This window comes from Mixophyes fleayi, chromosome 5, assembly GCF_038048845.1.
Source record: "Mixophyes fleayi isolate aMixFle1 chromosome 5, aMixFle1.hap1, whole genome shotgun sequence".
In the NCBI taxonomy this organism is placed as follows: Eukaryota; Metazoa; Chordata; class Amphibia; order Anura; family Limnodynastidae; genus Mixophyes; species Mixophyes fleayi.
Genome location: NC_134406.1, coordinates 227902073 through 227922364, shown reverse-complemented (window position 1 = coordinate 227922364; position 20292 = coordinate 227902073). Strand labels below are relative to the sequence as shown.

Here is a 20292-nt window from a genome sequence, read left to right as displayed (position 1 = left end):
ATCATTGCTACTAGTGGTGCCACTACGCCTGAGGTTTGCTATTGAATGTTTACCATCAGGATATAAGATTTCTATAATCTTGCTTTGAACGAAATTTAACTTGCAAAATTCATATTCATCTGTGATCATTTGCATAGGGAGTCTACAAGCAAGTATAACTATCACCTCCTGTCTGTCAGGCTCAACAGACGTTTTGGTCACTGAACGATGAAAATATCTAATTAATATGATATTACCTGTCTCTAGAAAGCTGCAAAACCCAAACATGGCATACTGTCTCAGAAGTCCATAAATTTCAATACAGAACACATACAAATATAAAAGTATAAGTACAATTGCAGTGATATACAGAGGTGCATTGCACTCCTAATTAAAATAAATATCTTCAATAAGTTATTTCTACGTGATCCAGCCACAAATAAGCTATCTATAAGTGATCCAGCCATACTAGCTATCTAACAAAAGCCTAACTCAGGAGATATCAGTCTGTCATAGATAACCCCTGCATTAGGCTAAGCTTTGCATTAGACCATAGTCCCCATATTTTTCAATTGGGACTGCAGTCTGGTACAATTTTACCAGCTCCAAAAAGCCTAGCTTTTCGGAGCATTACCCTGATGGGTAACGCCATCTTGGATCCCTCTCCGCAGCCTTCTTACTCTCCCCTCTAGTTACTAAGGCAAAATGGCTTTATGCACGCGCATACATTTACAGAATACATTAACACATGCAAATAAATAGAGAAAGATCTAGATTATCTATGTCATTTGGATTACCTTTCTCTATTTGCATGTGTTAGTGTATTCTGTAAAGTCGGGCCAAAAGTTTTGAGAATGACACAAGTATTGGCTTTCACAAGGTTTGCTGCTTCATTGTTTTTAGACCAAAGTTTTTGATCAAATATCATACTATTGATGATATGAAGATATTTGATATATATAATTGCTGTTAGTTATCAGTATGATAGTTATTAGCATCTACCATAATTATATTGCCAAATAACTACTATTATAGCAGTGCTTAATATGTCTGTAGAGACACTGCCATGATCAACTTCAGCTAATGGTAACAGCTGCTGTTAAAGAGAGCCTGAGAGACAGTCATGGTCAAAAGATTTGAGAATGACACAAGTATTGGTTTTCACAAAGTTTGCTGCTTCAGTGTTTTTAAAAAATTTTGTCAGATGTTGCTGTGGTATACTGAAGTAAAATTACCAGCATTTCATAAGTGTCAAAGGATTTTATTGACAATTATATTAAGCTTATGCAAAGAATCAATATTTTGTAGTGCTGACCCTTTTGTTTGAAGACCTCTGCAATTAGCCCTGGCATGTTGTGAATCAACTTCTTGGCCACATACTGATTGATGGCCGCCCATTCTTGCCTAAGCAATACTTGGAGTTTGTCAGAATTTGTGGGTTTATATTTGTCCACCCGCCTCTTGAGGATTGACCACAAGTTTTCAATGGGATTAAGGTCTGGGGAGTTTCCTGGCCATGAACCCAAAATTTCAATGTTTTGATCCCCAAGCCACTTAGTTATCACTATTGTCTTATGGCAAGGTGCTCCATCATGCTGGAAACGGCATTGTTCATCACCAAACTGTTTTTGGATGGTTGAGAGAAGTTCTCTTAGAGGACGTTTTAGTACCATTCTTTATTCATCCCTGTGTTCTTAGGCAAAATTGTGAGTGAGCTCACTCCCTTGGCTGAGAAGCAACCCCACACATGAATGGTCTCAGGATGCTTTACTATTGGCATGACACAGAACTGATAGTAGCGCACACCATTCCTTCTCCAGACAAGCAATTTTCCAAATGCCCCAAACATTCTGAAAGGCGATTCATCAGAGGAAATTACTTTATCCCAGTCTTCAACAGTCCAATCTCTGTACCTTTTGCAAAATATCAGTCTGTCCCTGATGTTTTTCCTGACACTCACACCTGCCTGATGCCATTCCTGAGCAAGCTCTGCACTGATGGTGCTCTGATCCCACAGCTGAATCAACTGTAGGAGATGGTCCTGGCGCTTGCCAGACGTTCTTGGTCGCCCTTGAAGCCTACTTAACAACTATTGAATTTTTCTCCTTGAAATTCTTGATAAATGGTTAATATAGGTGCAATCTTACTAGCAGTAATATCCTTGCATGTGGAGCACTTTTTGTGCAAAGCAATGATGACTGTACGTGTTTCCTTGCAGATAACCATGGTTAACAGAGGAAGAACAATGATTTCAAGCACCACCCTCCTTTTACAGCTTCCAGTCTGTTATTCTAATCAGCATGACAGAGTGATCTCTAGCCGTCTCCTTGTCAACACTCTCACGAGAGAAACACTGACCTGATGCCAGCTGGTACTTTTGGGGCAGGGCTCAAATGCAGTGAAATGTTGTTTTTGGGATAAAGTACATTGTCATGGCAAAGAGGGACTTTGACATTAATTGCAATTCATCTTCATGACATTGTGAAGTATATGCAAATTGCCATCATAAAAACTGAGGCAGCAGACTTTGTGAAAAATAATATTTATGTCATTCTTAAAACTTTTGGCTATGACTGTAGATGTAAAATTAATTATACTAATAGCATCAGAGGAGAGTAAAGTAGAAGGCAAATACTAAAAAAAAATATGGCTGCTTAAGCATTAAGCTGTTTATTTATTAAAAGCTTTTGGGCAAAAGGGAAGGGTATGTGAGGCGAAAGTGGTTTGGCAGGGAAGCATGTTAGAGTAAAGCAGGTGGGCAGAGGGGGCATTTCAAAGAAAAGCTGTTGGGCAGAGGGGCATATGTGAAAAAAAGCTAGGTATTGTGCTTAGGGTAAGGGTGTATCTGAGAGATAAGCTGGTGGGCAAGGGGCATGTGAGTAAAGCTGGTGTTATGTGGGTAGCATGTGTGACAAAAACTGATGGGCAAGGGGTGGCATATGGGAGAATAGGTAGTGGGCAGATGGGCATATGTGAGAAATGTTGGTGGGCAGCGGGGGACATGTCAGTATGTAACAGGTATCTGATATCAACTTTTTTTTGTTTTGTTCTGAAATCTAACATTTGGAGCCTCCCCTTTAGATATTCTGTGTTAGCTCCTGGGCAGCAGTGAAGCCTGGACAGCATTCTGTGTCAGACATCAGTACATCTGGACCACAGCCTAACCAGCCAGCCAGGAGGAGGTAAGAGTTATTATTTTTATTTTACAAATATCAAGTGTGTGAGGGACTGGGGGGAGGAGGGGCTGAAAGCTGAAGCTTTGCCTAGGGCGCTGAGCAACCTTGCACTGGCCCTGGATATAAGTGAAGCTTCTATGAGCAGGAAGGCAAAACTGAATCTGTAATTACTTCAGGGAACAATTCAAAAGTGATAGTAACCAGCACTTAGTGAGTAGAATATTTTTCCTTTTTCTTGCAAGTGCATTCCCATCTCAGACACAATTCTGCATATGGTCATGCAAAGCACTTGCACAGAGACACAAGGAGACCAGGGGAGGACCAGTAGACGTGGTCGGACTAAATCTTTTAGTTTTTATTCCCTTTATCATAGAAAGTTTGGTTTAACCCCTTAAAGTGACAGTGGTAGTAACTATACAGTACACTGCTTTGTACTGTTATTAGTTACTGCACTGAAATGGAAAATGGTGCTAGGTGAAATAATTATTAATAAATATGTGCACTTTATTGTGAGGAAAATGTAGCTTGCACCTGCTCTAGATCTATAAATTGTTTTTCAATCCCCAAAATCAGTCAAAATAAGGCAAATTACAAAAAGAAAAAACTGTTTTTTCACTCAACTCATATACCCAATAAAGCAAAAAGAAAGACTTTATTCAGCATACCTAGGATTCTCATGTGCCTCTGTCCTATACCCAAAATATTATACTTAACTCAGACTGTTGCACCCAAATTCAGAAGATAAATAGCAATAGGTTCCTACAGCTCTTTTATCTTTTTGGAGTATCCAAATTTAGAAAATAAATGGCAATAGGATTCTGTAGCTGTTTTACTTTATTTGAAATCTAAACATAAGTACTGGGTAGATGTTATGACCTGAGAAAACTTCAGGTTACATAGGTGATCTGGTTTTTAATTTCTCCCGAACCATAGCAAAGAGTGGAGTAGCCCAAGAAAAACGGCATGATTTTGTCAAACCAATATAATGCATGTTGTTATTTCAATATCCTAAAATGAAATACAATACAGCACAGTCTGACCAGTATAAAGTGCAGAGCCTACATTAGAGAGCATTCTACTGACCAATATAAAACTGCATTCTGTTGAACGATACACAATACACAAAGCATTCTAGTGACAATATACAATAAAGAGAGCATGTTGCTGAACAATATAAAATAAAGAATGCTTTATAGTTGCCACTATACAAAATAGACTACAATTGCATGATCACAGTTCAATGAAGATCCTATTCTGGAGACTACTGTACAATGCAAACCATGTTTTGTAACTGCTATAAAATGCAGACCTCAAATCTCTGGTGGCTACTTGTGCTGCTTGCTGGCCTCAGATTCCCTCTTATACACTCTAGAGGAAGTTTCATGGTTGTCTTAACAACCAGTTTAAAGACAAGCCCCTGCTTTCTAAATGGTGAATTTATTATTATGTTATGTTATTATGAGACTGAATATTTAATCAAGAATGCTATATAGATTTATAGTGTACTTAACCTACATTGGATGGTAATAACACTTCAAGGATAAATCAATATGCTACCCATGCCTTCATGCTTATCTTTTGCTACAAAGAATAATGTTTTGATAGCTGTTACAGGCTTACTTAAAAAACAGACCATGCATTCTTTAAAGAGGTTTTACATCTTAAATTAAGTCATACTTGCCCACTCTCCCAAAATGTCTGTGACACTTTCAAATTCCAAGTTGGCCTTGAGGACTCCCAGAAGAGCAGGCAATTCTCCCACATCCTGTCTGCTTCCTAGTGAAGTAGGTGGAATGGGGTCCTGCATGACGCGATTCGCCTTGAATCACATTATTTTGTCCCCTCCTGCCACAGTGAAATGAAGCAATTGTAGAATTTATGTAAGTATGAATTTAGTTGCTTTAAACCACCCATACTCGTACTTGTACTTTGTTGGGAGAGCTGTCCCTGGCCCTAAGGACTGATTTCAGCAAGGTCCACATATTTATAAATTGGGCCTTCATTGGCCAGACTCCATAATAATTTAAAATGAATTGGAAGGAGGTATATGATGCAGAATTAGAAATTACAGCTAACTCATGAAAGGAAAGGTGCTGCAGCCTTTTAACCTGGTCTAGCTCCATGTGAAACTCTCTGGTGCTCATAGATGAGTACTAAAGCTGGACAGCATATTTTCCTGGTAACTATAAGTACTAGTGTTACATAAATCCCACCATGCACCCTATCTGAATGCATGTACCTAGAACCAGCTTTCTGCACATCTGACATCGGCATTTCTTTGACTCAGGAGAATGCAGTCACGCTTCTAGACATAGCTGCCTCTCATTTTCAAAAAAAATCACTTTACTTAAACAGAAGTTATTATCAGAATGTCACTTAGGGCTTGGAAAGTGTAAAGTAGCCCTAATCCCATATCTACACTAACTCTCCACTCCAAACAATCCCATAATTATTATCAAAATCCAAAGTATAAAAATAAACCTCTGAATTTGACCTATACTCCATTAGTCTTCAAATCAAATTGTTTGCCATGTCTTAACATAGCAATTAAATCGTAACACAATATAACAGGGGTCTATTTATTACTAGAAGGTACCTTTAGCGCAGACCAGCGGTGAAGCTTCCCCATGCAAAGCATACAAAAGCCTATTTAACAAATTCAAATACTGTTGCTGTCCTATTATCACTATTGCCATCTCAACAATGGGAAAAAAAGGCTTTATTCTTAAGATAAAACATTTTTTTCCTTTTTTTAAAAAATAAAGTATATTTTATTTTTTTTATTTATTTTTAACAGTTTGTTAATTCCTTTCTTTATTTGAATCTAAAACTGGAACCTCAAGTCCGAGCTTTTAGTACAAATGCACATGCACGAACCAGCATGCCGGCTCACGCATGCGTAGAGGGACCCTGCACTAGCCTGGCAGATAGCATTACTCAAATGACCCTGGTACATTTTATAGATAAAATGGGCAATGAATATTTTCTATCGCTGTGATAGGCAGTGATAGAAAATCTTCAAATTACCTGTTCTTGAAAATTTGACCCCTTAATCTGCCCTCTAAGATAAGTAATAGTGAGTTAAGTTTATGTATGCTTTCCTGTTTTCTGAGTGTTACAAGTAAAATGCTTCCATTAGCTCTTTAGTTCTACTAATGTATATCTGGACTCATAATGTGTGTAGCTAAATAGAGGATCAATTGAGTGAAACTACTGCAATAAAGAGAATCTGGAATGCAGTAAAGACAATCACTGTGTGTGAAATGTCACCAATGTTCTAGCAATGAAGCATTTGATTAACAGACTTAAACTCTATAACTGTTTAATGGGGATTTTATAGCCTCCAAATAAATGATAAAACAATCACGTATAGAAGAGTTAGGCAATCCAGCTGCTGTGGAATTACTCACATGCTTTGCCACCCTTTGGTTCCATAGAGAATAATGGGTGTGATGCAGAGATGGTTGCAAAATGGGCATAAAAAAAAGAGCACGCTTAAAGAAGAGCATGCACAGATAGAGTATTCCCGCCTCTATCTCGAGGTGCGCCTCTACCGCATCGGCAGCATGAATTGTATTCTTCACCACAACTGTGATTGTCATGGCAGATCAATCACATCTAGCATCATACACTGCAAGAAGACTAAAAAGTGTCTAGAACACTTTTATAATGCCCTCTCAAAAGAACATTACCAGCCTGTTTCATCATTTGAGGTGATCTTTTAATGTAGGCCCCTAACTAAAGCCCCTAACTAAAGCGATGAAATCAACCCTTTGTAATATATTGCTAAAGTAAGCCACCACCCCACTAAGCTAAGTTGAAAAACAGACTTGGGCCGGGCCCTGGAGGAGCATTCTTGGGGCACTATTAGAATCTTTAAATCCTCAATCTCTTTGCATATTTATGAAAACTTGTATACAGTATAATTCATCTGGTTCCCACCAGAATGCACAAGATATATGACTCCTCACCCCCTTTATGCTGGAGAAACTGGTGGAGGAATATTTTTTCGATATCTGGCGGCCCTGCCCCACGATCTCTGCATTTTGGCACAAGCGATCCCATCTCTTAAGTAATGTTGTTAAATCCTCAATCCCCAAGGACACTTGGTGCTTCCTGTTGAGCTTACTGATAGATAGGATAGATAAATCTGCTGACCAACGGCCAAGCAGATTTTAAATGTGCCTACATGCCTTGTCATCAGCCATAGGCAATGCTCTGATGTCCCTTTGTATATAACTACTACATAGTCAAATCTGGCATCTAGCAGCTTTGGAGAAGATTGGTCGCTATAGACAACATCTCCACCTTTTCAAAACCGCAGTTTAGTAAATATAGACACACATAGTTCTTCTAGGGGAGAGGGAGTGTAATTGAGGAAAAATTACATTTGGGTAATATTTGTCTTTAATCTCTGTATTCTTCTCACAATAACATTTATATAAATACTGTGTTCTTGTAACATGCTTGGTTGTATTAGCAAACTAGACACATTTGGGGGTCAGCAATATTTAGGGGCAGCAATATCATGGAGTTTGTTTTGATTTTGTTTATTTGCTTTTCACTTTCAATATATATATATATATATATATATATATATATATATATATATATATATATATATTACTGCTTCATCTTTTGTCACATTCTGCATATTTTTCCAGTGATATAAAGAAAGAGGAGTTGTTAAATTGAGCAGCGTGTGCAGTACGTGGAGTGAACAGACATGAACCTAGGAAATATTCACAGTGCCGAGGGCATTGTTAGCTATAAATAAAGGCTATGGTCACTTTAGTGTTTTACAGATTCACATGGGTGTTTTATAGCACTACATGGAGTATAATGAGAAGGGAGGCCCAGAATAATTTCTGAATTTAATTAGCTGTAAAACACTGGAATTTTTAGCTCTAGAATCACCCTAATGCTAGCAGCTGTCTATTGCCCAAAGTGAGCGAACTAACCATAATTACTCCGCAGGCAGTCATGTAGTGCTGAATTTTTAGAAATATCATGTTATATTGACAAATGTGCATGTTTAAGACTAAGAGGTATATTTACTAAACTACGGGTTTGAAAAAGTGGAGATGTTGCCTATAGCAACCAATCAGATTCTAGTTATCATTTTACTGCATTCTACAAAATGACAACTAGAATCTGATTGGTTGCTATAGGCAACTGCTCCACTTTTTCAAACCTACAGTTTAGTAAATATACCCCTTAGTGATTTATCTATCAAATGGAGAAAAGCTCTATCTCCGGCAAAACAGGGGTTAAGTCGCTAAGATAGGGCTTGCCTTGTCTATAAAAGGGTCACCACCAACGGCATACAATGATACACCCCACTTCCACGACTTCTAATAGATTAATTGATTATTTTCTCAACAGTTATAGTGCTGGAGGCTAATATAGTAAAATAACTCACAGCTTGATACAAATATATATCTATTGCTAAGACATAGATAGAAAACATTAATAAAAATTCAAAAACAAAAAACAAATCCCCCCCCCAAACAGCCCACCCCCAAAAAACAAACACAAAAAAAAAATACAGGCAAAATAAATCTGTAGGTTCTCTTCTGCTATCATATACTATTTGTATGTTTCTATCTGCATCCAATCAATATTTTAGAGAACTATACCACCTCCCATGGGATTGTCACTGGGTACTATTCAATGAATTAGATGCCACTAATAGAAATTACAGGTTAATATGCAGCAACACCACTCATTCAAATTCATTGGCAGGTGTGGGTACTATCCAGATACACATCCAGGTCTAGTGCACTCTGGATGCTACAAAAATCAGCTGACTAAAGAAGAAGTAGTGAATGCTGATTGTTCCAGCACTACAGCTAATAAAGGGTTCATTCTGTATGATAAAAGTGCCTAGACCATACTTGCTTACTCTCCCAGAATGTCCTGGAGGCTCTCGAATTAAACCACACCCCCTCCCCACTTGGCACCTGACCTCCCCTTCAGGGTCTCCTAGAGGGAAGTAACTAAAAGTAGGAAAGTATAACCTAGAGCCCTTATTTATTATCCATCATAAGAAGTGTGCCCCCAATATGTGGACATATGTCCAGTTACCCTCATCCCGACTATGCAATCTTTTTTTCGGATAGCGGGAACAAGAGGTAGCCAGCACTGCAATGCTGGGCATGGGTAGGATGTTGGAGAACCTTGTGAAGGCCAGACCCCAGGTAAGTAAACTGTTGGGAGAGGGTACAACTTCTGATATATGAAAATTCAGCTTTGGGTGAATTTATTCTTTAAGATTAGGATATGTCACCCATAATTTGATCAAGTTCAGTACCCACTGGTGTCACATTTTTAAATACATTTGCATGATTCCCTCACTCTTTGAAATATGCATATAATTATTACAAGCCAGCGCCGCTTTAAATTTTAGCTGTCAACTCGCCGAACTCCCGCGAGTTGACAAAACCGGACCATAATACATTTACCCCCTGATACGGATTCAAACAGCGAGAAATTAAGGTGCTCCTAAACAGATTCAGAACACTGACTTTTATCTTCAACTGTTTGTTTAAACAATATAATTTAAATTCCCTATACGTTCTTAATATGGTTATTATAGTCATCACCACTTTTATATACTTATGAAATATTGAAACTGCATGTTTTTGTTTGTTTCATTTTAACAAATGCTGTGCGTTTTAATCCCAAAACTCCACTGGAGGATTACTCTGCAAATCTCCAAACACCATTTAAAAAAGAGAATACCAGATGTAACTATGATTCCAGTAGTAATGAACATAAATGCAAATGTGTTATACAAGGCAGATGTATGGTGAACTGTTAATGTAATCAAAACAAACAATGATTCTTTGCTCACATACCTGCAAGCCTTCGATGGCTAGCCTGAGGATGGAAGGGGTAAGTTTAGATGCTTGCTTAAAAGAAAAATTGCTCCAGTCTATAATTAAAATAAATCCATGGATTTGAAGTTCTTGATCTTCAATTAGAATTTCTAGTGAAAGAAGAATAGCGCGTAAGATGTCCACAAAGGAGTTCCTTTGAAAAAGAAAAGGAAAAATAATTAAAGAAGTAGCATTGGGCTAACATCAATGGTAATTTCAGGAAATCTAAAGTTTAAACTATTCTAATATTAAATTAAATCTAAAGTCTTCAGAAGAAAAACTTTAAACAGCACCTGTCCACTAGCACAGCGGAGTCAGCCAGTTTGTGGAACATCAATATTGGTCAATATTCTTGATGTAATGGTGCCTTGTTTTAGTCAACACAATGAAAAAATCCACTGTGGTAGGCAAGAGGTAATTTTTAGTAATACACAAAAAGAGAACATATAGACACTGCAAATAAAAGATGGTGCCAATATAAAACTACAATTATTATAACAAATTCCAAACTGAGGATAAACATAGTTACCGGGAATAATCCAAGGATCCTTGCAAATTTAACATATGCTCCCAAATCCATAGAACCTCTATTCTCCATAAGATAAAATTTACTAACACAGTTTAGAACACAGGGAATGACAAGAATTCCAGAACAAGGCTATTACCATAAGAACTGCTGTGACAATGCATCCAACCATTGATTTAAAGCTTGACAGGTCGTGTATAGTAAATAATAAAATAAACAGATTCAAAATTATTATAAACAGATCTATAATTTATATAGATTTACGAGGATGAGGAGACGCAAAAGTGAGAATTATGTCATCTGCAAAAAGCGACAGTTTATTAACTCGCCCACACCTATCCCCCCAATGATCGGGTTACGTCTAATAAGGTCCATAACAATCTCTATGACAAGTGCAAATATGAGGATGACAGAGGGCAACACTGTAGTGACATTTCCTATTTAGATAACATTTGAGATGGAAGCATTTAATGCTAATCTAGCTGAAGGGATCATATATAAGGCCTTAATACCGTTTCAGAAGTCACTCATACGCAATACACAACATTTACCTAAAGTAGCAAACATAGAGGGCTATAGAATCCAGTCAAAACAATTCTGCATCAAGGAATAGAAGAACAGATGTTGTTTTGGATTGATTGATTATTTGGGTAAGATCAATAGTCCTCCGAATGTTATCTCTAGCTTGTCTTCTTTGTACCAAACCTACTTGAATGTTGTGGATTAGTGTCGGCAGTACTTGAATTAGCCTAGTGGTCAGGATTTTAGAGAATGATTTCAAATCATTATTTATCAAAAAGATAGGGAGATAACTACTACAAAGCTCTGGATCTTTACCAGGTTTATGTATGAGAGATTCCTCTTCTAAAGCTTGTGAAGATTTACCTCTCAGAACGTCATTGAAAATAATATGTAAATGTGGGGCTAAAAGTTGTTGGAATTATATAATATGCAGCTGAAAATCGGTCCGGCCCTGGCAGTTTGCCAAAGCTCTGGCCCTTTACAGATTGAGTAATTTCCTCCATAGAAATCTCCTGGCCCAGTAGAATGGCTCTAGGACTAGATAGCTTAGGCAGGCGACAGGATAAAAGGAATAGTTTACTGTTTTAGTCAATTCAGTATTAGGTTTAGCATTATTTGGCATATTATATAATTTTTCATAAAATTTAATTATTTTTGATGGGCCATGAATAATATTTCCCTGGTTATTTTTAATTGTAAGGATATTCCTTTGTGCATTTTTTGATTGCAGCTCCATTTCTACTAGATCTATGTATCTGGAGTAGGCCTACCAAAAGCTGGGAGACTCTAGGGCCTAGAGATGCCTACTATTAGTGACAGTGGGAGGAATACAAACTCTAGGACGTACAAACCCGTGAAAGCATTAGACCACTGGACTGCCATTCTACGCCCTTTGTGAGTTTGACTCAGAGAAGTGGGCTAACAGCCAATTAATGTTTGTGTGATTCCATTATAAGTTACTTTTGCTATTTAGTGGGCTTATTGTGTTAGTTGCTGTGAACCTCCTAGACATTAAATAAACATAGTTTTTATTTTTTTATATCTCAATTAATAACATTTTTCAGCAATCTTGAATGGAGCTAAGATTTCAATCCTGCAATAGTACCCCCTTTTAGTAATAGGGGGTGCTGTTGAGCCAGGCTACCACTGAGACACTACTGAGAGGAAACCAGATAAAATTGCACTTGGGATAGTCCTTACCCTGGGTACCGTCACACCCTCATGATTAATTTAAGGCATAAAGCAAAACATGAAATGAGCAGAGTTTTAGAAAAAAATAGAAAAGTTGAAATAAATGAAGAGTGTGGTATTAAAATGGTAATAGGATGCACTTAGAAATTACGATTTTCACTCTTTCTACTATGTGCATTTACAGCTAGATCCAAAAACCTTCAAAGGTCATGCACATTTTGTTTTTACTGAGGTTGTTCCAAAAAGTGTATTATATGAGTAACCTATGTCATGTTTAATGTGGACAGTTAGACGTATTTACGTACTTTTTATTTTGATTTATATCTTGCTGTGGTTCAGTTCCGTAAATACACAATTATTCAGGTTCATTTTATTAAAACAGCCTGAAATTCGTCCAGTCACACAAGAGGTTAAGATGTAATTGATGAAGCTAGCAGTGAGGTTGCCATGGAGACCTGTGTGCTTATTAGTTGCAAGGTGCTAGTGTGCTTCAGCAATACTGATGCTCAGGGGTGAATTCCTAATGTAAAAGGTACAGGGTAATTCCACAATTATAATATATTCCACAGTAATGTACATAAGCATCTAATAAATATAGCGACCAATACAGTAACATGATTAGAGCCCTGCTTGTACACAGAATGGTCTGGTGGTACTTTGTAAACTGATGCCAGTCCAAGTCAAAAATAATGATGTTAAAGGTATATTATTCTGATAATATATTACAACATTACAAATGATTGTTAGGTACGTATATAGAGTGAACTTCAGTAAAATCTGTTAGAGAGATAAAGTAAATAGTGAAAAGTCCCCAAATTATCCAACAAAAAAATGGAGGAGATAAAATAATCAGCAAATCATTTTCTCAATATTGGATAGGCTACTTTAACTTTTGCTGGTGGCTTCAGGAACTTGGTGATATCTAATTATGAATGAATGACCTTTAAAATAGCTCAATGATCTTCCAAAAACGCCATTATGGTCTCTAAGGTAATCTTGATTGACACAGGAGATTATCCGCACTGCATGACCCTCACCCCTGAAAATCACTGCCTTTGATGGGTTGATTTCACAAAAAGATTGGGATTTGACAAGTTCAGGAAGTTTTGCATTTCGTTAGTAATAGTGGGCTATTTAATGATGGATGAAATAAACATTCTCAGATCCCAATGTTCAGTACAAATGGTGGAGTTTGTGAAGTTTGCTAAGATTACTGGTTCACTTAACTTGTTTACAGAAAAAAGAAATAACAGTAACAAAGTGATCCACAAAACGAAACATAGATTGACTGAACCATTACAAATTATAAGAAGACTATCTTACATATATTAATATTTGGGAAATGTTCAGAGCAAATGCATACATTTTTGCATACAGACTAGTTAAAATCAGTCAGTAAGATGCTCAGGGGAGAATAAATACATTGTATTTTCTGCTCTCTCTTTTGGCTACATAATATGCACATTGCCGGAACATAAGAGATCAACTCACCAGGCTAACTTCCAAACTACACTGTCTCTCACTCTCAGGGCCAGAGTCATTAAGGCATTTATACTGGGCGCTACGTGCGCTAGTTTTAGAATGCCCATGTGAAGGTAGCGGGTTTTCTGACCCAAATCTACCCACTTCCCACTGGCTGGCCACCCACGGGTGCCTCACTATCCCAGGCAAGCCTACCCTGTGCTTTCTAAGGTTCCTATAGTCACTCAGGCAAATGCAGTTAGAAAGTAAAACAATATATTTATTGTAATAAAAACAATCACTAGAACATTATATACACACAGTAAATATATGCCAGTCAGGTTTGCCACATCATCTGGCCCTTAACCCCTAGCTTAAGGAGTTACAGTCTCCTGGCTGTCCTGACTTGAAGACCCATGGATCTGCAGATCTGGTAGAGAACGGCAACTTAAACCTGCCACTCTGCAGCTTTCAGCCATCAATCCTCAGAATGAACATCCCCTCCTCCCCTTGAGTGGTTCCTTTAATCTAGGGTCAAATTTCCACAATGTATTCCCCCTCCCTGAGCAAAACCCTGGCTCTCTCAATCTTACACATTGGTGGATGCTGGATCAGGGGGTTGGAGGGGGAGTGGAGATGAGCTGTGCTTTCATCTGGGCTCCCCTGCTGGGTTCCAGAAAAATGTCTGCACTAGTCCTGTGGAGGACAATGGATACTAATTAGCCTCCCCACCTCCAAAGATAGGATAGCTGTCAGCCCCTCCTGAAATTAACCCCTTACACTACTTTGTGATGTCACAGGGTCCCCAGCTGTTCTATGCTTCCTCTAGAGAAAGAAGGGGGGGAATGAATATTACTCCTGTATCCTGGACACCACCTGATCCTTACCCATAACTTATCTGACTTCAATTTGAGAACAATGCATAACAGAATCACTGAATTAACAACAAACACGTTTTTGGGTAACATGGAATGAAGAAGTCTCTTATATAGGCATGGCTACAATGTTCACTTATCCACATGTAAAAAGTACACGTTATATTCATCATCAAGGAATGGAGCAGAAGATACATGTGGTGATGACTAAGGGTGTAGGTTAACTCTACGCTGGTAGACAAAACACTGCAAGATATGTACAATACCTATGTAGAATATAAATTCACTAAAGATCGCAGATAAAAAAAAAATGAAAATGATATTACCTGTCAATGAAATAGGCATTAATGAGAAAACATGCAAATAAAAAACAACAACTTTTGTTTGAAAAACAATTATTAGGCTGTTTTTAACATGTACTGTACATAATGTACATTTTTACAGTTGCTTATGACTGCACACACATGTTTAAGTATGCATACTCAGCCGTCATCACTAGTATTCGGGACTTAGACTAGACCTGTAGATGGAGCAAGACCTACTGCAGAAAACCAGCTTACTTCTGCATGTGCCGGAGGGTGACTTGGATGTTGCTGCACGGGAATGCCCTTAATGTACAATGACTATGTGTATACGCCCATTCTCCTCCCTGTTTCCTCCCTGAAATTGAATGGTGTAGTAGGGGGCCTTTGCACTCCTAGACTAGTTGGACACGCCGCTTTCCTTGGCATATTGTCCGGCTCTGGGTTTGCTCAGAATGGATATGCTGATTATATGCACAAAATAGATAGATACGCTCCTTAATTGCTCAGGCCCTCAGTATTTAGTGATTAAGCTCCATTATTTTTATCCCAGTATTAACTATATCCTGCCTTAGTCAAGCACTTCAATTTTTGTTAAAAGTAATAGTAATGTAACACTCCACTACGTGAGGTATCACTTCTGATAGAGTAGAGGTTAAATGCATATTGAATAAAGAGTATGCTCCAAGGAAAAAGCCATTTAATTGCATTTCTGTTAAGCCTGTTGCTCACTCAGTAATTTGTCAGATCTATTTGGAGAATATTCAGATTGCTAATAGGAAGATACTCTAACAATACCAGTTTCATAGGAAGTATCAGCAGGAATGTGTCCTCTAAACTGATAAGTCATCCATTGTACGAGTTTGATCATTTAACTTGCGTGTTGGTTTTTAGTCCATTTTTATTCTGCTTGAGAAAGCATTGCCTCTCTGCCACCGGAGAGTACTTCATTGCATTTCCAGGAAACGAGAGGTCTCCCTTCATACTAAAGGTAATTTTAGACTCAAGATACTTACCTGTGAACCCACATACATAACACCTTCTTAGGCATCACGGTAAGAGGACATGTGCTCATTGTTTTTGGGTAAAAAAAAAAAGACCAAGGGCTCACAACTGAACCATTCAACTGCCCGGGCCTTACCCACAGACACCATGTTCTTACACATGGGCACTTCTTTTGCTTTCATGGTCCTTTTTTTTACCTCTTTCCTCTTTAATTGCTCAACATAAAGACAAGCATTCAAAAAGAATGTAGAGGAATCAAGAAACAATAAACACATGGAGACAGGTCTATAATAGCAATAGCCTGCTCTCTGGTTTTGCAGTGAAAGCTTGAGTGGGTTGTATATCATATCAATGAAATAAAGTTTTATTCTCGGTACTAGGGGTTCATGTAGAGTTGGATGTTAGCAGGAAAAGCGCATCTACATGTATATGTTTAGTCAGACCCATCTCATGATGTATCCAGCTGTACAACACTAACTTATGTGCCAGGTTTACGTCAGTGTAGCATAGAGAAAATATAGATATGTGGCAAGACCCTTCACCCAATGAATGAAGGAAGACCTTACAACTATAACTGTGTGTCACTGTGATGTCATTACTTTTACAACGATATTGTGTATAAACCGTTCACCTCTGGCTTCGGACCCCAGAGCGTTCTGATTGAAACTTGAGTTGGTGCCAAATGGTGCACATTTATGTATGCCAAGCTTTGCCTTGTTATTCTTTGCAAATAAATCCTTTGGGTTTTGGAACCACAGCAATAGCATTACAAGGTGTAAATGTCCTATTTCTGATTGTTGTTCATAAAGTCATAATGAAGCAACCCATGGCAAATGAATTGTCTGCAGAAAACAGGATTTTTAACATCAGTTAAACAAACCAGTCCAGATTACTGCACTATCTATTAATATATATATATATATATATATATATATATATATATATATATATATATATATATGTCAATGTATGTAGTGCCTTTCACTGGAGTCTCACACAGCTTGGCTAAACTATTTCACTGTTTATTGGCAGTTGTCAGGATGGCTTAAACAGTTACTGCGGTGGTTACAGCAGACATTTCCAGCAAAGCCTCACAATTCTCACACAACCCTACAGCAGTTCCTTTCCTACTAGCCGGCCACTAACTGGCATCAATTACTACACCCATACCTGCAGACTAGCTGGATTTTTACCTGTTTCCCTATAGGAGAGGTGTGGCAAATAAGCTTCCGTGCCACAATATATATATATATATATATATATATATATATATATATATATATATATATATTATAAAACAGCTATTGGAAGCAACTTGATGCTAACTATGCAGTTTTTGTAAGATTCTGCAATAACTGATTTTTCAATAAATTTCATAATGTTCCTAATATAACACATGGCATTAATTTGTCATTAAGAATATAAGTTTGGGTCTAATAAATTTGCCGTAGATCTATTGTGCGTCAATTCTGGCAATACAGCCTTGTTTTCTTTGCTATTTCTTAATTAGAAGAAATGTGTATTTTTAAGAGCTGCTAATTAGGTAATGTGGGTGTTACCCTCTGCAGCTCTTTATTGGATGTGTTCTTTGTGAGGACAGGCATTTTATCTTTCAAGTCAGATTTATGGTAATCTGTTTGATGAAGATTAATACATGCAATCTGAGACATGGGGGTAAATGTATCATAGTGCGGGTTGTACAAGTCGCTGGAAATCGGCGAGATGACAGCTTAAATTTAAAGCTGCCTTGTAAAAAGAAACTTCCCTTTACAAGGCAGCGCCGCTTTAAATTTAAGCTGTCATCTCGCCGATTTCCGGCGACTTGTACAACCCGCACTATGACACATTTACCCCATGGTTATGACATGGTTACGATATCTGATACATGTTAATGACATGGTCATGGTATTGATACATGGTTATGAAAGCACTGTTAAGGTTCTATTTCTTACAGTTTACCAATGTAATATATGCAATGATCGACTTAGTAACACTGAAAGTGCTGACACAGCCAAACTGGTACCAACCACCCATATGCTTTCATTACAATTTTAGCTGCTCGCACAGCCATATATAATTACATTTTAAGTAATTATGATCGCATTATAAGTAATTTAAATGAAAGGCCCAATGTTTTAAATTTGTGGAGAGCAATTTTAACATTAATATTTAAAAAATTAATATTAATTAAGGACCTCGGGGTCTATTGTCTAACTAAGGCTTGTGTTAGGATATAGCTTATTTTGTATGGAGATGGCTATTACTAGGCTCCCAGGAAAAACTTGAAAAACTAGGCAGCATCCACCCATAAAAAAAATTCCTCCTTTATAGTATGCATGTTTCAAAGTAGGATAGTAGTCATGACTGTGGTGTGTCAAACTAATACTGGATTAAAGGCCAATCAGACTAGGTTTGGTGCTGATGGACATGGACAGCATAAAAGGTATTGCTTTGTTCAATATTATTTTGCTACACAAACCCATGTATCAGTGATGGCCAAAAGTTTTGAGAATGACAAGTATTGGTTTTCACAAAGTTTGCTGCTTCAGTGGTTTAGACCTTTTTGTCAGATGTTACTATGGTATACTGAAGTAACATTACAAACATTTCATAAGTTTCAAAGGCTTTTATTGACAATTACACTAAGTTTATGCAAATTCGCCCTGGCATGCTGTCAATCATCTTCTGGGCCACATACTGACTGATGGCCGCTTATTTGTTGCCTAATCAATGCTTGGAGTTTGTCAGAAATTGTGAGGTTTTGTCCGCCCGCCTCTTGAGGGTTGACCACAAGTTCTCAATAGGATTAAGGTCTGGGGAGTTTCCTGGCCATGGACCCAAAATTTCTATGTTTTGATCCCCGAGCCACTTAGTTATCACTTTCGCCTTATGGCAAGGTGCTCCATCATGCTGAAAAAGGCATTGTTCATCACCAAACTGTTCTTGGATGGTTTGGAGAAGTTGCTCTTGGAGGATGTTTTGGTACCATTCTTTATTAATGGCTGTGTTCAATATTGTGAGTGAGCCCAGTCCCTTGGCTGAAAGGCAACCGCTCACATGAATGTTCTGAGGATGCTTTACTGTTGGCATGACACAAGACTGATGGTAGCGCTCACCTTTCCCTCTCCAGACGAGCGTTTTTCCAGATGCCCCGAACAATCTGAAAGGGGAATCATCAGAGAAAATGACTTTACCCCAGTCCTCAGCAGTCCAATCCCTGTACCTTTTGCAGAATATCAGTCTATCCCTGATGTTTTTCCTGGAGAGAACTGGCTTCTTTGCTGGCCTTCTTGACACAAGGCCATCCTCCAAAAGTCTTCAGCTCACTGTGCATGCAGATGCACTCACACCTGTCTGCTTCCATTCCTGAGCAAGCTCTGCACTGGTGGTGCTCTGATCCCGCAGCTGAATCAACTTTAGGCAACAGTCCTGGCTCTTGCAGGACGTTTTTGGGCACCCTGAAGCCTTCTTCACAACCATTGAACCTCTCTCCTTGATGATCCGATAAATGATTGATTTAGGTGCAATCTTACTAGCAGCAATAACCTTGCCTGTGAACCCCTTTTTGTGCAAAGCAATGATGATTCCCTGTGTTTCCTTGCAGTTAACCATGGTTAACAGAGGAAGAACAACAATTTCAAGCACCACCCTCCTTTTAAAACGTACAGTCTGTTATTCTAACTCAATCAGAATGACGGAGTGATCTCCAGCTTTGTCCCTGTCAACACTCTCATCTGTGTTAACAAGAGATTCACTGACCTGAAGTCAGCTGGTCCTTTTGTGGCAGGGCTGAAATGCAGTGGAAATGTTGTTTTGGGGATAAAGTTAATGGTCATGGCAAAGAGGGACTTTGAAATTAATTGCATCATGACATTCTGGAGTATATGCAAATTGCCATCATAAAAACTGAGGCAGCAGACTTTGTGAAAAATAATATTTGTGCCATTCTCAAACTTTTGGCCATGACTGTACTGTACAGTCTAGTTTGAGTACCATAAAAGCAGTAGGACCTTTGCAGGGAAAAAGTGCTTATAGTACTCGTCATTATAGCCATAGCTGATCTCCACTGAGAAGTAGCAGATTGTTCCATGTCTATTATCATGGATACTACTTGTTCACTATGAAGCTATTAGGCTGAACACACATGTATGAACAGATTGGCTACACAAATGAAAGTTAAACGGACACATATCTGATTCTATGATGAGCAGAACTAAAAGCTTTCTTGGGCATAATGTTTCTTGTTGGCAGGGGTGGCTGGTTCAGGAGGCAGGGGTTTTTAACTTGCCTCCCCAATCTCTATTAAATGCCTTGGGCTCTCATCTGTATATATACCCCCATTTGTTTTGGCCAGACAATAATGGGGGCAGCTAC

General features: G+C 38.2%; 1 protein-coding gene across 2 annotated transcripts in view; it reads right to left on the bottom strand.

The window, feature by feature from the left end:
- CLVS1 (clavesin 1) overlaps window positions 1-20292 on the bottom strand; it is a 78284-nt gene that overhangs the window by 34858 nt on the left and 23134 nt on the right. For both annotated transcript variants that reach the window (XM_075213564.1, XM_075213565.1), the window contains exon 3: window positions 10016-10190. In XM_075213564.1, the coding sequence (XP_075069665.1) occupies window positions 10016-10190 (175 nt within the window). The remainder of the gene's footprint in view (window positions 1-10015; window positions 10191-20292) is intronic.